General features: G+C 42.0%; 3 protein-coding genes across 3 annotated transcripts in view; 1 reads left to right on the forward strand and 2 right to left on the reverse strand.

The window, feature by feature from the left end:
• LOC134069460 (protein NLRC5-like) overlaps window positions 1-1,749 on the reverse strand; it is a 108,130-nt gene extending 106,381 nt beyond the window's left edge. Inside the window, exon 1 of the mRNA XM_062525423.1 lies at window positions 1,635-1,749. The gene's annotated coding sequence lies outside the window, so the exon portion shown is untranslated. The remainder of the gene's footprint in view (window positions 1-1,634) is intronic.
• A 9,072-nt stretch (window positions 1,750-10,821) lies between these two features.
• Window positions 10,822-13,561, forward strand: LOC134069253 (uncharacterized). The gene is made up of 2 exons (XM_062525160.1): window positions 10,822-11,062; window positions 12,636-13,561. Exons 1-2 carry the CDS (start codon window positions 10,837-10,839, stop codon window positions 13,454-13,456), a joined length of 1,047 nt encoding a protein of 348 aa, XP_062381144.1. The 5' UTR covers window positions 10,822-10,836; the 3' UTR covers window positions 13,457-13,561.
• Window positions 13,562-21,049: 7,488 nt separating this feature from the next.
• The window catches only part of LOC134068657 (plakophilin-3-like), a 46,590-nt gene continuing 44,584 nt past the window's right edge, over window positions 21,050-23,055 (reverse strand). The window contains exon 14 of the mRNA XM_062524353.1: window positions 21,050-23,055. This exon is cut by the window's right edge and continues 524 nt beyond it. The gene's annotated coding sequence lies outside the window, so the exon portion shown is untranslated.

A 23,055-nucleotide genomic window follows, 5' to 3' on the forward strand; every position in this document is an offset into this window, starting at 1 on the left:
TAGTGCCAGTAGTTTGATTATTACGCCAGATGAGAGTGTAGTTCCATGTCAAATCAGCCTAGAAAAATGCCAGGTTTCATTTTCAGTTGGTCTTATTGCACTTTCTAACTTGAGAGGAGACACGTTTTAAATGGGAAAATTACCAGAAATCTTAGTCCCTTTTAAACATGAAGCTAGCAGGCGAGAAGCTAATGGTCTAATCCGATTCAATGATCTATGCTAGGCTGAAGCTAAAAGTTGTATCGTCAGACTCACAGCATGGCTGGATGAACGGGAACAAGGTAAATATCGATTGTTTTGCTCGAGGGGAGGTGGAAAATGAGCGTATTTCCAAAAACGGCGGAATATCCCTTTAAGTTCAGGCCATGAACGGATCGGAATCATTCATAATAGTGTTATGTGCAGGCGTTGGGTCCACTGACTGTCTCTCCTTTCGCTTTCTGTTTAATCGTCTCATTTCGACCTCACATAGTCACAGTGCCTGACACAAACTCAAGCCCTTACACAGGAAACCACAGTTTTTCTGTTTTGTCCCCGCTGCCTCTCCTACCTACAGTACTCTGGTTGACTGTCTGACAAATGACACGTACACATGCTTTTTGCACGTAGCTATTTCCCCTTAAAGTACAAACAAGTCCTCTTGTGGCTTGACAGATATCACGTAGGCTATATTCTCAGAAACTGTTTCGACTGTTTACCAATCTGATCGTTTTTTCAGAGTGGCCAATATCAGACATCTTTGTTTCAATCACTAATTAGCTTAACCTGCATGTGCTCCAGAGGGATTTTGGTCACCTAAGTGAGAATTGGGGCTAATTACAGTATGTGGACAGTTGTTCATTTCACTGCAGCACTGCTTTGAGCTCCCATAACTTAATGAATAAAAAACAAGCAACATTTCGGCCCTACCTGGTCTTAGGGTAGTAGTAGTAGTGTTGAAATGTTGCTTGTTTTTTAAACATTAAATGGGAGCTCAAAGCAGTGTTGTGGACATAACATTCTTTTTTTATCATATCATGTAATGACATGTTGAATTGTAAGATAGGCTACCCCGTATCTTAGCTGACCCCATTTGAATTTCAAGCTACGCCACATGAGATCCCAACGAGGTAACAATAGAATACCTAGTTGTTTTGATTCATTTTTGATTCTTGAGAAGGCTGCATAAATTATTAGAAAGGAGATGGAAAAACTGTGATAAAAGCTCACCTCTTTATTTTTCGTCTTAAAATCATTTTTTATCTTAATATATTATGCAGCATAATATATTAAGATAAAAAATGATTTTAAGACGAAAAATAAAGAGGTGAGCTTTTATCACAGTTTTTCCATCTCCTTTTTCATTTTAATTTCACTGTTTTGACTGAATGGAAGTCGGTTTACACAAACATGTTGAACACTTCTGGACAGTAAACTTTTAGTTTAGGTTCTAACACTCCACATGTCTCTGTTGTTATTGTTTTGCGCCGTAGGCCTATAGTTAAATGTAATGAAGAAGTCAGACGTAGAGAAGTAGAGCGGCCAGTTAATGTTATTTTTCCTACCAAGGCTAGAAGTGGTAACATGAAAGTTAAAATATTAATTTACTCTAAGTCTGAATCAACCCATATTTTTTTACAGAATAAGTTGATTACCTTATAAAGATGATGACTTATCTCAAGCCAAGAAAAATCCTCAAAATGTTGAATTTTTATCGCAGCTCATCTGATCACACTTTTACTCTGTCCTCAGTCCTGAGTGAAGTTGTTTTCAACTAGTTGTCAGAGCTACGTGACTACATGCACACACTATGTGACAGTTACACAAAATGGAAACAGTTATAGAACCACAGCCCAGCCTTCTTGTGTGTTTGTGTGTGTGTGTGTGTGTGTGTGTGTGTGTGTGTGTGTGAGTGTGTGTGTGTGTGTGTGTGTGTGTGTGTGTGTGTGTGTGAGTGTGTGTGTGTGTGTGTGTGTGTGTGTGTGTGTGTGTGTGTGTGTGTGAGTGTGAGTGTGAGTGTGAGTGAGAGAGAGAGAGAGAGAGACAGAGAAAGAGAAAGAGAAAGAGAGAGAAAGAGATATATTGTCACTATATTCCTCTGACTCCTCTAACATGCTATGTGAACTACAAACTCAAATGAAAGTAGACAGTAGTATTTTTGCTTAATCTTAATAAATAATCTATTTAAACTGTGTTGTTTGTCTCTTTTTTGTTGCGGTCTGTGAACGAGCCGGCCGTGACATGAGCTACACAAATTTGGTTACAAAGGGGGGAGGAATAGACCCTGCTCCTCCAGCAGGCCTCAAAAGTGAATTGACTGAACTAAGAGGACCTGTAGGTGTAATTTGACCAACTGGCCAAAGGATGTGACATCACTGAAGCCCTGCCTGTCAGTCAATATAGGCCCATTCGACTTGATGCAGATCTGCGCAGATCTGACTTGATGTGATGCATGCTGGGATGCACACAATGCAAAGAAATGCTGTCCGACTTGCCCCAGACTGGGTGGGACTTATACCACCATGCCACATGTCCTTAAAATATTGTGTCTGCACCTGCATCCAGTTCTTGCAGTTGTCTTTTCACAGACTGCACAAGCTGAAACCCGCTCTCATGACTCCATCTGTTCATGAATTTGTATAATGGGACATGTGTATACAAGTATAAGCAGAGACGATCCTCGATGCTCGGTCCTCCAGACTCGTTCCAACTGATCTTTAACTAGCACTGGATAAACTATACCATTGTTGTCGTCCCATCATTCTTTGTGCAGATCAGTGAGGACGAGGATCAAGGAAGGAAGGGAGGATCTATAAAACACGAATGAGAGGCACCCAGTGTGAGGTGTGTAGCACCGCATTATGTAATAACACCGCATTATGTAATAATGTAATAAATGTGCACGCCATTATGTAATAATTGCCGAATTTTGTAATAATCTGCCGCATTATGTAATACACTTCTTGAACGCAATATGTAATACATTTTGCCGCATTATGTAATAAGTTATTACATATTGCGGTTGTTACTACATAATGCGGGTGTTGCATTTTGTTTTTTTGCCAAATGTAACAATTGGTGCATTATGTAATAACCAACCGAAATTTACATTTTCATTGATTAAAAACAGCTTGATAATGTGTATTTTACTCAAAATTAATGCTTACAAATAAGTATTAATTTAAGGATGCAATTAAGTATTTAAGCAACTAAATGAAAAACAATTCAGCTGCAACATACAACCTAACACACTGATCACACAAAGGAATTGCAGAATAATAAAGTGAATTTTAACAATGTTCTTTACCTACAGTAAAACAGGCCATGACTCAAATTTCACACACATACAGTATAGCCAAACTATCAGTATATGGAGGGAACTGCCTATCAGAATTCCCTTTGATTTATGCTGTTCAGGCACTTAGCCTAAGCCAGTACTTGATATTGCTCCTCCTGCAAGGTACTGATTGGGACTCAGTACTGGATAGGCTAGGCCTGCTAGTGGAAAGGCAATGTTTAAACGTAAGTTATTAGGGCCCGAGCACCGAGGTGCTGAAGCGGCTGCACCGTAGGTGCAAGGCCCTATTGTTTTTGCTCAGATTAAATTTCTTCCGGGCCACGTTTTGCCTTTTTTCACCAACTTGGCATGCTCTAAAACTCTTGAAATTTGGCAGCTATGTGTGGAATTGGTAACACTACTAAGTGACAGAGCTCTGGCCTAGGGTGTGGCTCAGGGACTCTATAGCGCCACCTAACGCGTTGTCTGTTGTGGTTGACACATACATTCACGGAAATGGCCCAGATTTGGTGGACATGTGGTGTTGTGGTGGTGTGTTCTATTAATCTAAATAATTTTACATTTCAACTTTATAGTGAATCTTTGAGTTATGATTATGATTATGATTTCTGCACATCACATATTTTGAAAAAAATCTCCTAGACGGTTTATCGAAATCATGTCATATAAGCACTAAAAGGATCTTGAGGGGTTGCTCAAGAGGAATTACGACCAGATTTTTTAATTGTCGAAGTATATCGAAATGGCGAAGGTTTGAATTATGACGTCTTATCAAGAAACAGGAAGTTGGTGTTATAGGCAGAAAAAAGGTTTTAAATTGGATGTAACTTGGCAGCTACATGTGGAATTGCTTCTGCTAGTCAGAGACAGAGCTCTGGCCTAAGGTGTCGCTTAGGGACTCTATAGCGCCACCTAGTGCGTTGTCTGTTGTGGTTGACACATACATTCACGAAAATGAACCAAATTTGGTGGGCACATTATATGTGTTATTGCTATCGCTAGTCAGAGACAGAGCTCTAGCCTAGGGTGTGGCTTAGGGACTCTATAGCGCCACCTAGCGTGTTGTCTGATGTGGTTGACACATACATTCACGAAAATTAACCAAATTTGGTGGGCTTGTATATCATTGCTATCGCTAGTCAGAGACAGAGCTCTATCTAGCGCCACCTAGCGTGTTGTCTGTTGTGGTTGACACATACATTCACGAAAATTAATCAAATGTTGTGGGCTTGCGTGTTATTGCTACCGATAGTCAAAGACAGAGCTCTGGCCTAGGGTGTGTCTTAGGGACTCTATTGCGCCACCTAGCGCATTGTTTGTTGTGGTCGACATATACATTCACGAAAATTAACCAAATTTGGTGGGCTTGTGTGTTATTGCTATTGCTAGTCAGAGACAGAGCTCTGGCCATAGACCTAAAAGAAATGGACAAACAGACTCCGTTATTCTCAATGGGAGGGGGCTGAAACAAAAATCTGTTTACTTTACGTACTGCGCAGACTCATAGTCATTTTGTGACGTTAGCCATCCTGTACATTGCTGTAGCCTAACTGGTCTGATAGATGGGATTTTCAGAACAACTGTCAATCCATTATTAATGTTCGTTTTTAATATTATTATTTTGTTTACTTGCCTCTAGGTAATGCTTTACCCTATCAAACAGTAGGCTACCGTAGGCTACACGCTTTTTCACTGATCTTGCGAATGACTTTCCGTCATGGTTTTCGTGCAGGCTGGACTGAGCTTCTTATCCAAACATTACGGGGAATCTCCTGTCGAACGTTAGCTTCCCTCCAACCGACATGCTAACTATACTTTTTTGCGGGAAACCAACGTTATATACGGGGAAGACGTGAATTAGTTTTGCCTTCGATACCCTATATACTGTAGAATACACAGAAGCTATAAGGGCGACACAGGGCACATGTTACATGAAGTTATGGGATCGCAAAAAAATCTGCAATCTATGGCCGTCCATGGGAGTTAGCAGAGTGTTGATAACCAGCTCAATTCGTGTCTCTACTTCCGGGAATATGCCTGCCCCCTTGGCTCTGGCCTAGGGTGTGGCTTAGGGACTCTATAGCGCCACCTAGCGCATTGTCTGTTGTGGTTGACACGTACATTCACGAAAATGAACCAAATTTGGTGGGCATGTGTTTTGCTATAGCTATTCAGAGACAGAACTCAGGCCGAGGGTGTGGCTTAGGGACTCTATAGCGCCACCTAGTGTGTTACCTGTTGTGGTTGACATATACATTCACGAAAATGAATCAAATTTGGTGAGCTTGTGTGTTAATTCTGCCGCTAGTCAGAAACAGAGCTCTGGCCTAGGGTGTGGCTTAGCGACTCTATAGTGCCATCTAGCACATTGTCTATTATGGTTGACACATACATTCACGACAACTAGGTAGGCTTGTGTGTTATTGCTGCAGCTAGTCAGAGAGCTTTGGCCTAGGGTGTGGCTTAGGGACTCTATAGCGCCACCTAGCCTGTTGTCTGTTGTGGTTGACACATACATTGATGAAAATTAACCAAATTTGGTGGGCATGTGTGTTGCTCATGCACATGCCCACCAACAATTACGTATTGCTTTGTTAGATTCCGAAATGACCGGACCTGCCATCGCCGCTTGCAGCTATATTTATTATTATTAATTTTGTTTTGTTGTACTACAACAAACTAAGCAGGATTTAGACTGAGATACTGTGTCCTCAATGAACTTGAAAAGAAAACATTTTATGTTAATGTGTAACATGTGTTAGCTTAGCTTATGGTTGGCTATGTCAACACCAGCTAACTTAGCCAATAATATAATAATATCTGTTAACAGAAAACAGAATGCATGGCACACCCATCTTGTGCACAGCCCATGTTTAATAATTTGGTGCTGTATGTCTTATCTTTGCTGCTGCTTGAGCAAAGACAGAGATTTACTTGACAATTGTATAAAGTGGTTAACTATCAGAAGCACTTACCTCTAAACTTGATCTCATGACTAATATGACTGCAAATATTAATTGAAAAGAACCCCTTGTGCATTTAAATGAGCACAACCAAAGTTAAAAGGTGGATTGTTACAATGTAAGCTGAGCAATAGTTAACATACTGTCCCCTTACTTATCATTTTTGAGTAAAATACACATTATCATGCTGTTCTTAATCAATGAAAATGGCAATTTTGGTTGGTTACTACATAATGCACCAATTGTTACATTTGGCAAAAAAAAAAAACGCAACAACCGCATTATGTAGTAACAACCGCAATATGTAATAACTTATTACATAATGCGGCAAAACGTATTACATATTGCGTTCAAGAAGTTTATTACATAATGCGGCAGATTATTACAAAATGTGGCAATTATTACATAATGGCGTGCACATTTATTACATTATTACATAATGCGGTGTAGGTGAAGCACACAAGAACCCAGAGCAGTGAGCTGCCCAGGAGCAGGGAGGGGTTAGGTGCTTTGCTCAAGGGCACTTCAGCCATGCACTGGTCGAGGATCCAACCGGCATCCCTCCGGTTACAAGCTCATAGCCCCAACCAGTAGGCCACGGCTGCCCCCGCCCCCCGATGTTGAGTCTACAGCCTTGAGCTTGCCCATATCTCCTGAGCCCAGTCCATGTTCTCAGTGGATAGATCACACGTGTTTTGTGTGCCATAGGAGAAACTTAAACTTAAAGGTGCAGTCATCGATTGTATGTGATTTCAAGCCCATTTGTCACATTCAGCAGTCTTCTCTCTGCTCATTCTGTGAGTAGGCTACACTGTAAAAAGAAAACCTGGTCTCTGTAGGCAGCCCAGGCTCCAAAAACCGTAAACAAACAATGTGAGGGCAGTGCCCCAAATAAAAAAGAAAGGAATAAGAACACGCTTCACCTACCCTCGTTATAGGTGCAAATGTATTTCATCGGTTGGGATAACATTTTGGGGATGTGGTGAAGAAATCCTATAATGTGATGTTCATATGTGCTAATATAATAAACACGGCGAGCCGATACTGAGTAAGAATTCACTTTAGCATACACACATGCATAACAATAATGATTCCTGCCTTGGACTGGCCGCGCCGTGAGTCCGACAGTTGTTTTGCAATCGCAGAGCTGAGCTTCTCGAGCGCAGAAATGAAACTGAAACTGAAACCGGTTGGGAGTCGGAGAGCATTTGGACTTGGACAAGAGCAAGACACATAGAGACGGTAGGTTTTGAAGGGAAATACGACAAAATCAGGAAATTATTAGCACATAATCTTGTTCTTTAACTGAAAACAAAACACGACATCGCTGAAAGAGAATACTTTTGTTTCTTATAAGTAGGCAAAGTGATAAAAATCAAAATGGGAAATATTCTCAGTTGAGAAAATATTCAAGCATACAGTACATGGAATAGTTTAACCCTTAGATGCATAGGCTACCAATACCTACACTCTTCCATGAGTGGGGTCAAAAATGACCCCAATTAGAATGCATGCGTTTTTTGCTTTAAACTCAAATAATGTCTTTCATTTTGGTTAAAGATGATGATTTTTATTATATATTTGTCAAAAAAATTATTATTTCATGTTGGACATATGATGTATCACTTTTTATTAACATTTTATTACAAAACAGCTTTTAGAAAGGCAAAAAAGATAAACATCCTAAAATGATCTCAACATAGGTGAATAGGTTAACATTTTTAACTTAGAGATATCTTCATGAAACTTTACCAGTTGAATACTCACATAAATAAGAGAAAAAAACGTATTGCAAGTTTTCTGTATTTATGTTTAAATATGCTAATTAGGTCATGTCTAATTAAATATGCACTAATTTGCATATATGTTTTGATGCGAAGAATTTGACCATTGGAAAAAGCCAGGTTAAAAATTGTTTTTTTGTAGTGTTAATATATCAAATAAAAAAACATTTACAGAGGTGATTATGAATATCTTCTTTTGTTATCCAGTAAATCAGAAAATACTGCCAATTGGCTTAAAAAATGAATTTTCGCCCTATTTTTAGGCATAAAAAGTCATACAAATCAGGCCAAGAACACTATATCAACAAATCCCTCTGTAAATATCGCTTGGTGAATTCTGCTTCACAATGATAGGAAGAGTCGACATCGAAGGATCAAAAAGCGACGTCGCTATGAACGCTTGGCCACCATATTATATGATGATACTTAGATTTATGTTGTTGTGTAAAAATAGCCTTCAGGATGGTGAAACTGCTGACATGAGATGTGATAATCAACAGTAAATGTATACCTGACTGCCACAGTTGATAAAAATCAAAAGATCCTAGGGTTAACTTTTGAAATTCCATAGAAAATGCTTGGGGTCATTTTTGACCCCACTTATGCGGATCGGTGGTATTGATACAAAACATGAAATTACTTTAAAAATATAATAATTAGACACAAATCCAAATGGCCTCATGTCAAAGACAACCTATTTGAGGAATACATGGAAGGTTAAATGAAAAAAAATAAAAATTAAGAAGATACTGCAAGAAAACAACCTCTGGGGTCATTTTTGACCCCACTTATGCATCTAAGGGTTAAAGAAGCTTCCCTTAATCTTCGTAAGATTGGGAAAATGACGCACAAATAAACGAATTTGCCTATATTTAAAATGGGAAAGGTTCTTGCTTTTTAGAATGCTATAACATCAAGAGTGTGGGCAACATAGCAAAGTGGTCAAATAGGATAAAAATCAGTACCTAGTTTGAGTTGCTGCAGGCAACAGCCAGGGATAGGCAGTATTTCAGATACATGTATTTAAATACAAAATAGTATATATTGTCATTGCATTTTATCAAAGTGTCTGCTAAATGTAATGTTATAATCATAAAAGTGCAAAACAATAAATGCAGCCTCTGACTGGTGCTGACGTGTAATTTTCCCAGAGTTGCTGTGATTAAAACACTGAGATTCAGGAAGATGATTCAGTGCAAGATGAGTAACGTGCACATTGCTCACACGAACACCAACCTCAAATTTCTTGAGAACTTTAATCATCCAATTGGAGCACAAGGAGCCAGTTTTGTGCCCTGCAACAAGCGTCCCCATGTAAAGCAACATGATGAAAATTCATTCATTTAATTTAATATGCCTAGACTTGTTATAACATCATCATATTGCTAATTTTAATCATCATGACATGGAGCCGGTTATATAGTTGTCCTGCAACATTGCTCAATCTGGGCATGCATTGACAGTGTACTTTGTACCGCTTGACAAGTCCAGTTGTGAATGTTTGAGTGCCTCTCTGATACAGTATTTAGGGTATGCTATAGGCAAGTCAACATATTGATCTGTTCACTACTGACAGGTAATGTCATGTCTCGTGGGCAGAGAAAAGCTGGTGCACTTAATCAACAGTCAGTGTACTGATGAAGGAGATTAAAGGGAACATATGAAAGGTTTGCTATGATGTGATATCATGCTCATTTCAAAATGCAAAAAAACAGTATTGTATTTTGATACATGGTGTGGCTGTTCATTTTGTAGTTTATTTACACTTAAAATTAGGGTATTTGATGTTTAATTTTAAGATACATTTTGATGTTTGCCAACAGCTAGAGTAGCCATGTAGATTTAATGCTACATTCTGGGGCCGTGTTTAAAATCATGCCCCCTATAGTACAGCACTGTAGCTGGCCGCCTGCCTGTTCTGTTGGCTTACAGTACCTAACACACATAAGTCTACTGCATAGTTATGTGCTGCCCGATTCGCTCTTCCCTTCAATTATGCCACGTGAAATAACTTGAAGTGTAACTGCACATAACTCAACCCACTTCACATTTCAGAAAAAGGCTTTCAAAACGGGCGGGTCGTTCTGAAATTTGGAAGGGAGGGGCACACACGAACCATGGTGATTTCGTGTCAATCTGGGAATGAGTGCTGCAGACATGCCTTATCACAGGGCAGGGCAGCAGGTGTTGGGGCGTTTCATTCTCAATTTGTAATGACCCGGTGATGTAGAGTCGCCAGAGAAGTGCAGGACTACTTCAGCATTAGGGGGTCCAAAACTAATAATATTGAAAAGTGAGTGGGTCCTGACTCATACAGTATAGGCTATATAATGGCTCTGATGCCCATGCTCTGATCAGGAGTGTGACAGACATCCAAAAGTTAAACTTTAACCAAAGATTCTTCATACTGACAAGATAGAGCAATATAATGCATCTCTATGGAAGCAAAAGTCGAACGGTTCCTGTCTGCTTAAAGAGGCATGTTGCGCAAAGACGTCATAGTGGGATATCGATCTCTGTCAGATTGGCAAGCAGTTCAGTTCAAATGTAACGTCACTTTCTAGGTCTGCTTAAAGGGGGATTTCGTCCCCCTCCCCCTTTGCGAAAACAGAATAGAGGCAAACAGAAAACAGAAACAGAAATGAGGCTTTGAGAAGAACATTAGGTGAAGAAAGCTGCAGTGTACATCCCAAGAATGATGCTTTGATACTTACGAATTATTAAGTAGATCTCATAATATTTAAAATGTCATATAGTGTGTTTAAGTTATATGTGTTCTGTTTGTAGGGACGGTTGATGAAAACATTCAGCTATGGCCAATGCTAAATGTCAAGTGCAGGTGGACCTCACAGACAAGCCAGTGGCTAGTTCTCTGAAAGAGACTGTGGCTGCTGATGACTCAGCTGGGACTAAGGACAACAGGAGAAGCCAAGGGAGCTTCAAAGGAGAAAAGTCTCCTCCGGGCCCTTTGGGATCATCATCTCCAGATGTCTTCCGAACACCAAAAAGAAAGGCATTATCCAGGCAGCATATGAAATGTATGTGACTATTGTCATCAAACAGTTGTAATGTGCCAATAGACCTCTGAAGTTCGCCTACAAAAAGGATCCAAAGCTGCCATCTTTGCCCATATAAGGAGATCCGGGAGTTAATTGAAGCTAACTGCCTATGGCAAGTTGCATTGTAAGTTAGCTCTGGGGTAGCAAAGATCAAAGAGTGCCATCTTCACCAACCGAAGATCACAGTATGCACTTGAAGGCAGAGGACAAAACTTTGTAGCGCAAAACGTCTGCATTTCCAATTTCTTCGTCCTCGTGAGAGTTTAACAGGTGCGATAATTCAAAATCCCCATGTTATTTTCCCAAAGAAAAAATCTTGAGATACCGGATCTCCTTATTTGGGCAAAGATGGTGGCTTTTTTGTAGGCGAACTTCAGAGGTCTATGATAATAGGCGCGTTCAAGTTGGCTGCGCAGCACAAAAACTGCGCAGCACAAGATGCACATGGTTAAAAATCTGTCCACGATGGTCTAGATGGGCGTGTTTTCGACTCGGCAGTCGGTATCACATGGCCTCAACTTATCGCGGGAGCAAGGCGTGGCCAGGCGGCTGCTCCGCAAAAGAGCAGCCGGTCTGGAGGTACTGCGGAGAGCAGCGGAGCCTAGACCCTGCCTTCATGACGTCAGGTCTTTGCCCTAATTGGCTTTTACATCCCTGACGTGTGTGCAGGTGTTTAGATGCCTCCCCATATCCACAAGAGTCCGTGCGGGTCCGTGCCTCGTGATTCGTCACATGGTCAAGTCTAGCCAAGTCTACACTACGGGAAGTAGAGAGTGTACAACTTCATAGCAGCGTTTGCATCCCCGCCCCTGCTGCCACCGGCAGCTCTCGTTGCTGCAAAAGGTCATTTGGAGTTGAACTTGAACACGGCTTCTGTTTCCAGGTCCAGCTGGGCCCAGATTGTGGCTTGTGGCCTGATGATTGTTTGCTATTCAGAGTATAGTCAAATGGTCCTTCTACTACTCACCTCACCCACGGGGCAGCCGTGGTGTACTGGTTAGGGCTTCGGGCTTGTAACCGGAGGGTTGCGGGTTCGATCCCCGACCAGTCCACCATGGCTGAAGTGCCCTTGAGCAAGGCACCTAACCCCTCACTGCTCCCCGAGCGTCGCTGGTTGGGCAGGCAGCTCACTGCTCTGGGTTAGTGTGTGATTCACCTCACTGTGTGTGTGTTCACTAATTCGGTTAAATTCGGTTAAATTCGGTTAAATGCAGAGAAACGAATTTCCCTCACAAGATCAAAAAAGTGTATATTCTATTCTATTCTATTCATCCTTAACCCAATTAAGTCCTATTTTTGTATAGAGGCCTGGATGTTACCCTTGATTATATCATCTGGCTGCACTTTACTGTACTCTGTTAGAGTCAGCAGTTTTTTGTTACCCTCACTTAAACAGAGGTGGGGATGAAAAGATGCACATGCTTTTAAAACAGGCTCCACATTTTGCTGTTATAGTTTTGTTTGGCTGGTTTGTATCAGATGTAGGCCTACACTTACATGGTCATCATGTCTTTATTACAGATGGTTTGACCTCTCTGTTTTAAAATTTCAGATGTTCCCAAAAGAAACCTGATGGAAGAGAAAGAGATGGACAGGAAGGAAGAAAGGAAGAGAAAAAGCAGACAGGAAGTGGAGCATGAAAAACCAAATAAGAAAAGAAAAACCGAACAGAAACAGTTGATGCAAGCTGAGGCTCGCCAAAAAGAAGTGCAAAGAATACAAGACATGACACTTCAGAATATCCGTCGAATCATACCACATTTCCAGTTTAAAGAGCCCCTTGTTGATGATGGTAAAAGATCTTCAAAGGGTGAGCATGTCATAAATAAAGATGTCATTACTTTTTACCACATGGTAGATGATTTTAGGAAAAATAATGAATGCCCAACAAAGCCAATCACACTTGGTTGCCCTCTTGAAGCTGCCATTGATGAGTTAGTGGTACATTTTGATAAAGACGAACTGTATATCAATGCTAACGCTGTGCTATATGGTGAATATAGTCGAGCGCTAAAGAAAGCTCTGACAGCATGTATGCAGGGAGGCAGGAGAATCAAGGATAATGCTCACAATGATAATGAACCTGGTGTGTCATCTATTGTACAACACATGAATAAGGTAGAGGCTTACGTAGATGAGTTTGCTAAGAACAAATTCATTGGAGATGACAAAGCCAAGAAGTCTAAATTTGAGACTATCAGAAATGAGACTAAAACCATGTTCAGTGACTTGGCTGAATATTTTGACCCTGAACATGTTGCTGAAGGCAGCTCAAAGGAGGAAGAGGACGTACAGAGAGAGAGGAAGAGAAGTAGACAAGGAGTGGACCATGAGCACACTAATAAGAGAAGGAAGACAGGGCAAGATAACTAATTGATGCAGTGCTACATGGTGAATAGTTGGGCACTGAAGAAAGCTCTAGGGAGGCACAAGAGTCAAATAAATGCATGACAAGTGTCTTCTATTGTGCTTCACATGAATGCGGTAGAGGCTTACAGATGACATAGCTATAGGGGAACAAATAACCTAATTTTCAATCAGAAATAAAGCAGCTCTAAAGCACTCAGTGTGCAATGCAAACAGTGATGTTGATGTCATTTTCTACTTATTTTGGTATTGTAAACCTTCAATAGATAGATAGATGGATAGATACTTTATTGATGCCCAGGGGGAATTCAAGGAACTGATTCAAGGATTCAATAGAATGCACTGCATGATTCTAGTTTTTTCTAGTTAGAAGAAGCATTGGTGATCCTCAGCCATTGATATGGTGCTACTGTTTAGAACACATAGGCCTAGACATGGGCATGGGATCCGAGAGCTTGTCACTTACATTCTTACTCGCATACTTACTTACTTACTTACTTACATACTTACTCGCTTACAGTACTTACTCATTTACTTACTTACTTACTTACTTACTTACTCACTGACTTACTTACCTACCACTCCAGTACTTACTTATCTACTTACAGTACTTACTTACCCAACCCTCTTGGTCAATCAATGAATGTAAAGATGACATGGTTTGCACATTTTTACACATTTACAGTGAGGTCAAAATGATTTTCTACAATAAGGGTCAACTGTTTAATGTTTACATATTTATATTTAAACCACTACACATGTAATGATAGTTCATATACCATATTCATTGCATCCTTTGTTTCACATTATTTTGTTTTACCGTCATTGGAATAATGTTTAAAGCAATACAATGGGAGACAGATACAGATACAGATCATATCAATCTGTAAATACTTATTGCCTTCCTGTTTATCCATGCTTAGCATATTCGTCATGCATTGTTACCTTTCTTTAAACAATAAAATTGCTATAAATGTCCAAAATGCAGTTGTATTCAGTTTTCTTTTGTGTTGTGTTATTTACCAGACATTAGTCAATGAATAGCCCTCTAGCAGCCCCAGCAGAGAGGTTTGACAAAATAGCTGCAGTACAAGTTTAGTGCCACTAGAGGGAGACGTAACTGCACTACACTAAGCTGCAGCGGCATGGCAACCCCTGTCTAAAGTAAAAACAGACATGACCTTCCACCATCTGATTGGTGAATGTTTTCCTATTTGCCACGTCTGATGGATCGCAGATGGCTGGATGAGAATTTTTTTGGACATATGCCTACACTATTTTTAGTACTTAAGAGTGAATTTACAAGATATCTTAAAGGATGCATTTCTCCTAAAATCTGAAAACTACACACATGTTTTACCTTCATTGTGGGTAAGATGTTATAAACTGTATATCTTCATATTTCCAGAAGCCGTGTTTCATCGTCTTAGATGTTTCATCTGAGCTGCTACGTTGGTAAAGGCACAATGAACACCTCTCCTCATACAGTACACTGTTCCCACAGAGGGGGCATTCACGAAGAGGCTAACCCCTTCCTCAATGCACAGTGGTCTGCTTCCACTCCTGAAAATAATGATGACAGACATAAAACAACGTCTGCTTCGAAGAGTCTCCTGTGAGTGTCCTCGCCTCCCTCTGAGAGTCCAGTGCCACACACCCTGATCCTCAGTGGCAGCTGGAATGCCCCTGCTGGACCAAGCCTCACCCCAACCCACCCATGCAGAAACGGAGCCGAATCAGTCAGCCATGTGGAAGAGAACCAGAGCCCAGCTATGTGAGACAGCCCCACAGTAACCGTAAGGTGTGTTATCGTACCAGAGCCCAGCTATGTGAGACAGCACAGTAACCGTAAGGTGTGTTATCGTACCAGAGCCCAGCTATGTGAGACAGCCCCACAGTAACCGTAAGGTGTGTGATCGTACCAGAGCCCAGCTATGTGAGACAGCCCCACAGTAACCGTATGGTGTGTTATCGTGCCAGAGCCCAGCTATGTGAGACAGCCCCACAGTAACCGTATGGTGTGTTATCGTACCAGAGCCCAGCTATGTGAGACAGCCCCACAGTAACCGTAAGGTGTGTTATCGTGCCAGAGCCCAGCTATGTGAGACAGCCCCACAGTAACCGTATGGTGTGTTATCGTACCAGAGCCCAGCTATGTGAGACAGCCTCACAGTAACCGTAAGGTGTGTTATCGTACCAGAGCCCAGCTATGTGAGACAGCCCCACAGTAACCGTAAGGTGTGTTATCGTACCAGAGAAATGTGAGCGGCACATCTCTCTAATAAGAAAATGAAGTATGCATGCTGTTACAGTAAGTACATGGTGCACCACGGCACAGGAATAGTGTCATGGTGATAACTGAGAGGAGCAGAGGCATAGTGTAGTAGTTACTTTATGTCAGTCAGAATCTGCATGTGTCAGAACGGCTAATAGAGCCAGAGACCAGGACTCTGGAACTGGGCCTGAACCGGGCCTGATTTGGGCCTGAACCCAGTCAAATCATGACCTTGGGCTCGAAGATCAGCCAGCACAGAGGAGCACTGGGAAAATTCAATGTTTTAGCGAATGTGTCTGGTGTGTGTGTGTGTGTGTGTGTGTGTGTGTGTGTGTGTGTGTGTGTGTGTGTGTGTGTGTGTGTGTGTGTGTGTGTGTGTGTGTGTGTGTGTGTGTGTGTAGGTGTGTGTGTGTGTGTGTGTGTGTGTGTGTGTGCATGCGTGCGTGTGTGAGTGAGTGAGAGAAATCATAGTTTTGAAATGTAAAAGAAAACACTCAAGTGATGGTATGTGTCTGTCAGAGGGACATGCTGTTTACTTCAAGAGATAAAGTGTGGGAGTGTGTGTGTGAGAGAGAGAGAAAGAGAGAGAATGTGTGGTAGAGAGAACTTCTGAGACCTAGTTTGTAACCCCCCCCATCCACCCACCCACACACACACACACCCCACTCACCATCCGTCTGTCTCTGGCTGAGCTTTTGATCTGCTCTTCTTCAAGAACTCAGGCATAAAATCCAAATCCACTCCCCCACAGTTTCCCACCAGATAAGCAGTCAGGAGACACACACACACACACACACTCTCTCTCTCTCTCTCTCTCTTTCACACACACACATACTGTATGCGCAGACATACATTCACAGCCACACAGTAGGCACACACCTGCACACACATATTTACTTAAATACATACTGACTACATACACCAGTGGTCCCCAATTAGTTTTCCCCGAGGGCCAAATTCTGTACAGCAAGTGAGGCTGAGGGCCAACAAATCCCCCCCCCCCCAAATCTGTGTGATACGGCAGGTTAAAAACTATTTATTATTACTAATAGCAAACAAACAATTGTACACATTTGCTAAATGAAACTTAAAGCATTATCAGCTGCCACACATTTATCTAGGCCTAAGTGCCTGATGTGAACAGAGGCAAACTGTGGACAATTACCCATGTGGACATCCACCCATGGGTGTTGGAGGCTTTTTGAAAGTGGTACAGATCAGCAGAAAAAAAATTAGCTCTGCTAGATGCAACTTCCTCTATTCTGGTATATTTGAACAGGTTGTTAGATTAGACTTTTATCTTGCAAAGTAAAGCTTTTGATTCAATGACTAATTCTGAACCAGCTTTAATAACCTCATGATAGGCCTAGTTAACCTTGCATGCAGTTGCCATCAGGGGCGCACCTTGCCGACAGGCATGGCAAGCAACTGCTTGGAGCCCCGAGCCGTTAGGGGGCCCCGAGACCTCAGAGCGTTTACTGGTGCGACAAGCGAGAATTTCGTCAATAGAGATTGAATGGTGGGTTACGTGATTTTGTGTGCTCCTGTCCTGTCCTGTCTTACAAATAGTAGCCTACATGTATGCTATCGGCTTATAAACAGTGGATCTGTGTCCAAAAGAGTGCAAACAATCCACACATATTGAGCCCGACTAGCGCAAAGTGCATCAAAAAAACACACCCATTCTTCACTGTTACATTGCTCCGCAATTATTAGTCGCAGCGAGATGAGACCTGTATTGCACGAAAGTGCAGAAGCGGGGCTTTCCAACGAGACTAGGCACTTGTCTGTACGATCAAGTATGAAAGTCATGAAGTTAAATCAAAGTATATCATATTTACAGTCTATATTGCTCTGCATACACCCGCACATCCAGTCTCGCTTGAATTACTGGCAAACTCGGCATCGCACAGAGATGCTACGCATATCAGATGAAAGAGGGGAAACAGAGCTTTCCATTGATACCAAATACATCGATCCTTTTGTGTTATAAAAACAGACGAAGTGACAAACAAATAATAATGTCATATACTAGCTCTCGTTTGATTTACTCGTGAAATCGCGATCAGAAAGATGACACGCATGTCAGATGAAAGAGGCGAGCTAGAGCTATCCACACAGATACCAAATACAACCTTTTAAGTTATAAAACAGACCAAGTGACAGCAAAATAATAACTTAATTTAGCTCCACTTACCCTATGTTTTTGTGTGCGATAATAGCTGTTCATAATCCAACGTTATCATGTGTTTCTCTATGGCAAGGCTCGTTCATAATAGCATGTTTGAGATCCTATAGGCTATAGCAAACTCCTGTATGGTATCCAATTCAAGACTCATATTGCATCCAAATTTGTTTGACAAATAAACACTTTTTTTGCCTTTACTTTGTTCATTGCAATGCAGTAAAATAAATATTATAGAGAATCATCAAGTGCACGTCATGTGTGCTACAATGCAAACAAGTCAGGTCAGATCAGCTTATTTCTGGAAGGTAGGCCTACACACCACATATTTCTGTAAATTGCTACCCGTATCCCTCCATCATGGTTCTTGCCATTTACAGAGCAGTCAGGCCTATACAACCAAGTCATGTCGAGCTGCTTGCTGTGGTGAGATACACGTCAAAATGTAAAAATTTGTATAGTAGCCTGCTTTTTGAATTTGTATTATTTAAAAATCTAAAATAAACCAATGCAAGTATTTATGCATGATATTGTGGCAGATCTGGGTAGCCTAGACTGTGCTGAAAAAAAAACCCCAGTATGTAGCATGCGTGAATGGCACTTCCAATGAATGATAAATGCTTGGCATAGGGCTAGCAACATGTTAAAAACAAGTTGTTTTTTTTTGGGGGGGGGGGGGGGGGGGTTGTGTAAGTAGGGCCCCCTAGGATGTTTTGCTTAGGGCCCCCACAGACTCTAGAATCGCCACTGGTTGCCATGATCTGTTAAATTAATTTCTTTAATGTTTTGAATGCAGGCCCTGAGTGGCTAATCGGGAGCTTCGGGAGAATTCCGTTAACGTTTTGGGGTAGTCTGAATGTCGTGATTGTTTCTGAAGCTCATTGTGCTGTGCTGTCGTGGCACTTCAGCAGAGCAGTCGCAGCCCCTTATCACTTTACCAAATATTAATAAAGTAGCTCTCGCAAAAACTGTGCATTAATATTAGCAGTGGTTTATTGACACAGATTTAACGTAATCAAAACGTACGAGAAGGATTTCGCGAGTGTATTGTAGCCACTTCCAGCGGTTACTTCAGCTAGAAATTGACTGCTCATTTGTCTGTGCGTGTGTGTGCTTATGCGTGCTGTGAGGATAGGCAATGAAAACCTGAGAATGAGATGGAGTTTCATTGTAGCATTTGTAATCAATTGGAATAAATTTGACATGGACGTCGGATACGAACAGTATGAAAAGTGAATGACTATCAGATGTTGTAACCCACTGAAGTAGAGAGATCGCTAATCACGCGTGGCCAACATGACTGTTTACCTTTGTTCAGACTTGAGGTGGCGGGCCAAAAAAATACTGTGCGCGGGCCGGATCTGGCCCGCGGGCCGCCATTTGGGGACCACTGACATACACTATATAATACAGACCTTTTGTTCACCACATGACATCGATCCTCCCTGCAATAAATTGATTAAGAAAAGTTGAGTAAAAAATACAAAAGTAGAGGACTTTTTCTTATATTGTCAAGTGAATGTCCAACAACCCAACTGCCAGCTCCATTCTACCTTGACAGCAGTTGATCATGTCTGACTATCAGCTCCATCCAACAAACACTGGTGGTGGTATTTAGATAGATAGATAGATAGATACAGATAGATGGATACAGATAGATAGATAGATAGATACAGATAGATAGATGATAGATAGATAGATAGATAGTTGCTGAGATATTGGTGTTTGTTGATATTTGTTGTTATTTGTTGCCATTTGTTGTTGTTAGTTGGGGCAGTGAGCAAGCACCTTCAGACATTTCTGACCCATCTGCTCCAGGTGCACCTGACCGCTATGGTTCACCCAGTCTGGGCCACATGTGACCTAATCTGGCCCAGGTGTGGCTCTGATCTGGCCCAGGTGTGGCTCTGATCTGGCACAGGTGTGGCTCTGATCCGGCCCAGATGTTGTCGCTCTCTCTCATGATGTGAATGGACACATCTGTTCTGCTGATACGAACTAAACACCACAGAGACGGACATCAGTGGAGAGAGACTGCATATTCAGTGGTGGCAAGCTGTTGAGCAACAGCAACAGGACGAAGGACGACTTTCTTTGTGATCTTTGTTCCTGTTTACACATGTCTGTTGCACACTTCCCCTGCCCAGAGATAGCATCACTGATAATGGGTAAAGTCAGCGTTTATTAGTTTAAAAAAAAACCACAAACATAACAAATACAATATTACTGAATTTAACACGGATTATTGATGAGTTAGCCATGATGACTTTTTTATGCTAATTCAGAAACCTTCTATTCTAGTCATTCTGCATGTGCTATTGTAAAAGATATGACTGATGACTATAAGATGAGAAACAGTCATGATTCTCTGTGTGCTACTGCAGCAACACGAGAGATGCTGACTGCAAGAGGAGATGCACAATTAGAAGATGATGAAGAGCAGATGTCAGTCAGACGCGTCAGACGTGTTGACCACGGGCCTCAGTCATGACCCCCAGGCACAAGAATGTGTTTTTTTGAGCTCATACTGCTCTTGGGGCTCTTTTAGGTTGCCGCTGAGGAGGGAGGGAGGGAGGGAGGGAGGGAGAGAGAAAGAGAGAGAGAGAGAGAGAGAGAGAGAGAGAGAGAGAGAGAGAGAGAGGGAGAGAGAGAGAAGTGAGAGGGCGTAAGAAAGAGAGAGAGAGAGAGAGAGAGAGAGAGAGAGAGAGAGAGAGAGAGGAGAGAGAGAGAAGTGAGAGGGCGTAAGAAAGAGAGAAAGAAAGAGGCATTCCACTACCCGGGTGGAGGGGTGGTGTGCGACTTCTCACAGAATGTGGTAATAAGTTTACTGCATCTGAAACCAATTGATCTGTAGCTGAGATGTTGTTGGTCACACCCATCAGAAGCTGAAAACAGTTGGTGACAGCAACCACAACAGATTGAATAAATCAACATAAGTGTAGTTTCTCAGCTATAATTACAGAAGGCCATTATTGCCATGAAAGAATCTTCAGGATGATCATTTCTCTCCCGAGTTCTAAAGCAATTTAAGTAGAAGTAGAAGTTCTGCAAGATCCTTCTAATTATGATGGATAACGTACTGAGCGACTGCTTGCATTATGAACAGCTGTGCAAATATTAAAGTAAGGGTCACAATCCATCTTTGTCAAGTTCAAATTTTAATAACATTGTGAAACATTTTTGACAGCCTAACAAGTGTATGCAGCATTACATCAGCTTGAAACAATCAGTTGACCAATGGGATATCTACCGTATCACATGACTTAAAAAAAAACATCCCATTTACTTATCCCTAGCCATTCATTCAGCCCACAAACAAAAGGTTTTCTAGCCAATGTTGCATAATAGCCTTCCTCCCCACCCATCTCACTCAGTCAGAATCCAGAAGAGTTCTGTGTTCCAGCGATTTCTGGAACATCTGGGAACAGTACAAGAGATCCGACTGAATTCCCTCCTAAATTGCAGAAAGCTTTTGGTGCACACGAAAGCAGTAAAGCCTGGACTAAGGGTGAGACGCTGAGTGGCAACACGCAAACACAAAGCCTCCGCTACAGTGTGTGTGTGTGTGTGTGTGTGGGGGGGGGGTGTTTGTGTGGGTGTGTGTCAGGAAAATAAAAGCACATGCCTCCAAAACAGCGTGTGTTTGTGTTTGTGTGTCAGGAGTTACAGCAAGAACAGATGCGTCTGAAATAACCTACATGCTAAATTCCAAACAGGGTTCCCACCCAACAGCATCCACTGTCCAGCCAAGCCAAGTCTTATTCTCCCTGTTGTTTGTCCAAGAAAAAAATAAAAACAATAGTGAACTATTTTGGACATCTATCCCAGAAGCCATTGCATCTGTATGCAGCCAGCCCACCCACAGAGAATGGTGCTTACTGAAGAGGACTCGAACAGTGGGTCCGCCTTCCAACATGAGTTACATTAGAGACCCACAGGGACGAGTGCAGGTGAATGGGACTCGAGTTTGAGAGGCGTGAAGCATGTGTGTGCTTATGGGAGGCCAGGTGGTATTGGTCAGTGTCTCAGTCACGGGCCTTTAACACACCATAGCTGGACCAGTCCAGTGTTTATAAACAGACACACACACACACAGTCACACACACACACACACACACACACACACACACACACACACACACACACACACACACACACACACACACACACACGCACACACATAACAAATACACACACACGCACACACATAACAAATACACACACACGCACACACACAGGCACGCACACACACACACACACACACACACACACACACACACACACACACACACACAAACATGAAATACAAATGCTGCTGTTAAAATGATCAGTTGTACAAACTTAAACACTCATACACAAAGCACATGCACAGGAAGTTACTACTGCTACTGCTATCAGTTTTACCAATCTGGAAAACTAACACACACACACACACACATCATTCACACACGTGCGCACGCACGCACACACCATTCATACACACACTCATTGTCCAGTTCTCCAGCAGGTCATATCAGCATCCCTTCTCCACAAGCTTCCTCCTCACACAGATGGATGAAGAAAGCTGCTGTATTTCTCTACCAGTCTGCCAGAGCAATCCAAGCCCAGGTTATAGTGTGAATACTAGACCACAGCTCCTGTAGGGGTGTAGGGTACTAGACCAAAGCTCCAGTAGGGGTGTAGGGTACTAGGCCACAGCTCCAACACTTCTAGTAGGGGTGTAGGGTCCTAGGCCAAAGCTCCAGTCTCCAGTAGGGGTGTAGGGTACTAGACCACAGCTCCAGTAGGGGTGTAGGGTACTAGACCACAGCTCTAGTAGGGGTGTAGGGTACTAGACCAAAGCTCCAGTCTCCAGTATGGGTGTAGGGTACTAGACCACAGCTCTAGTAGGGGTGTAGGGTACTAGACCAAAGCTCCAGTAGGGGTGTAGGGTACTAGACCACAGCTCTAGTAGGGGTGTAGGGTACTAGACCAAAGCTCCAGTCTCCAGTAGGGGTGTAGGGTACTAGACCACAGCTCTAGTAGGGGTGTAGGGTACTAGACCAAAGCTCCAGTAGGGGTGTAGGGTACTAGACCACAGCTCTAGTAGGGGTGTAGGGTACTAGACCAAAGCTCCAGTCTCCAGTAGGGGTGTAGGGTACTAGA

Source organism: Sardina pilchardus, chromosome 21 (assembly GCF_963854185.1).
Source record: "Sardina pilchardus chromosome 21, fSarPil1.1, whole genome shotgun sequence".
Taxonomy (NCBI): Eukaryota; Metazoa; Chordata; class Actinopteri; order Clupeiformes; family Clupeidae; genus Sardina; species Sardina pilchardus.

Excerpts from the sequence above, each read along its gene's own strand:
- LOC134069253 (XM_062525160.1), top strand. The coding sequence starts at position 10,837 with ATGGCCAATGCTAAATGTCAAGTGCAGGTGGACCTCACAGACAAGCCA. Across the intron at positions 11,063-12,635 it reads ATCCAGGCAGCATATGAAAT|ATGTTCCCAAAAGAAACCTG; the intron begins GTATGTGACTAT and ends TTAAAATTTCAG.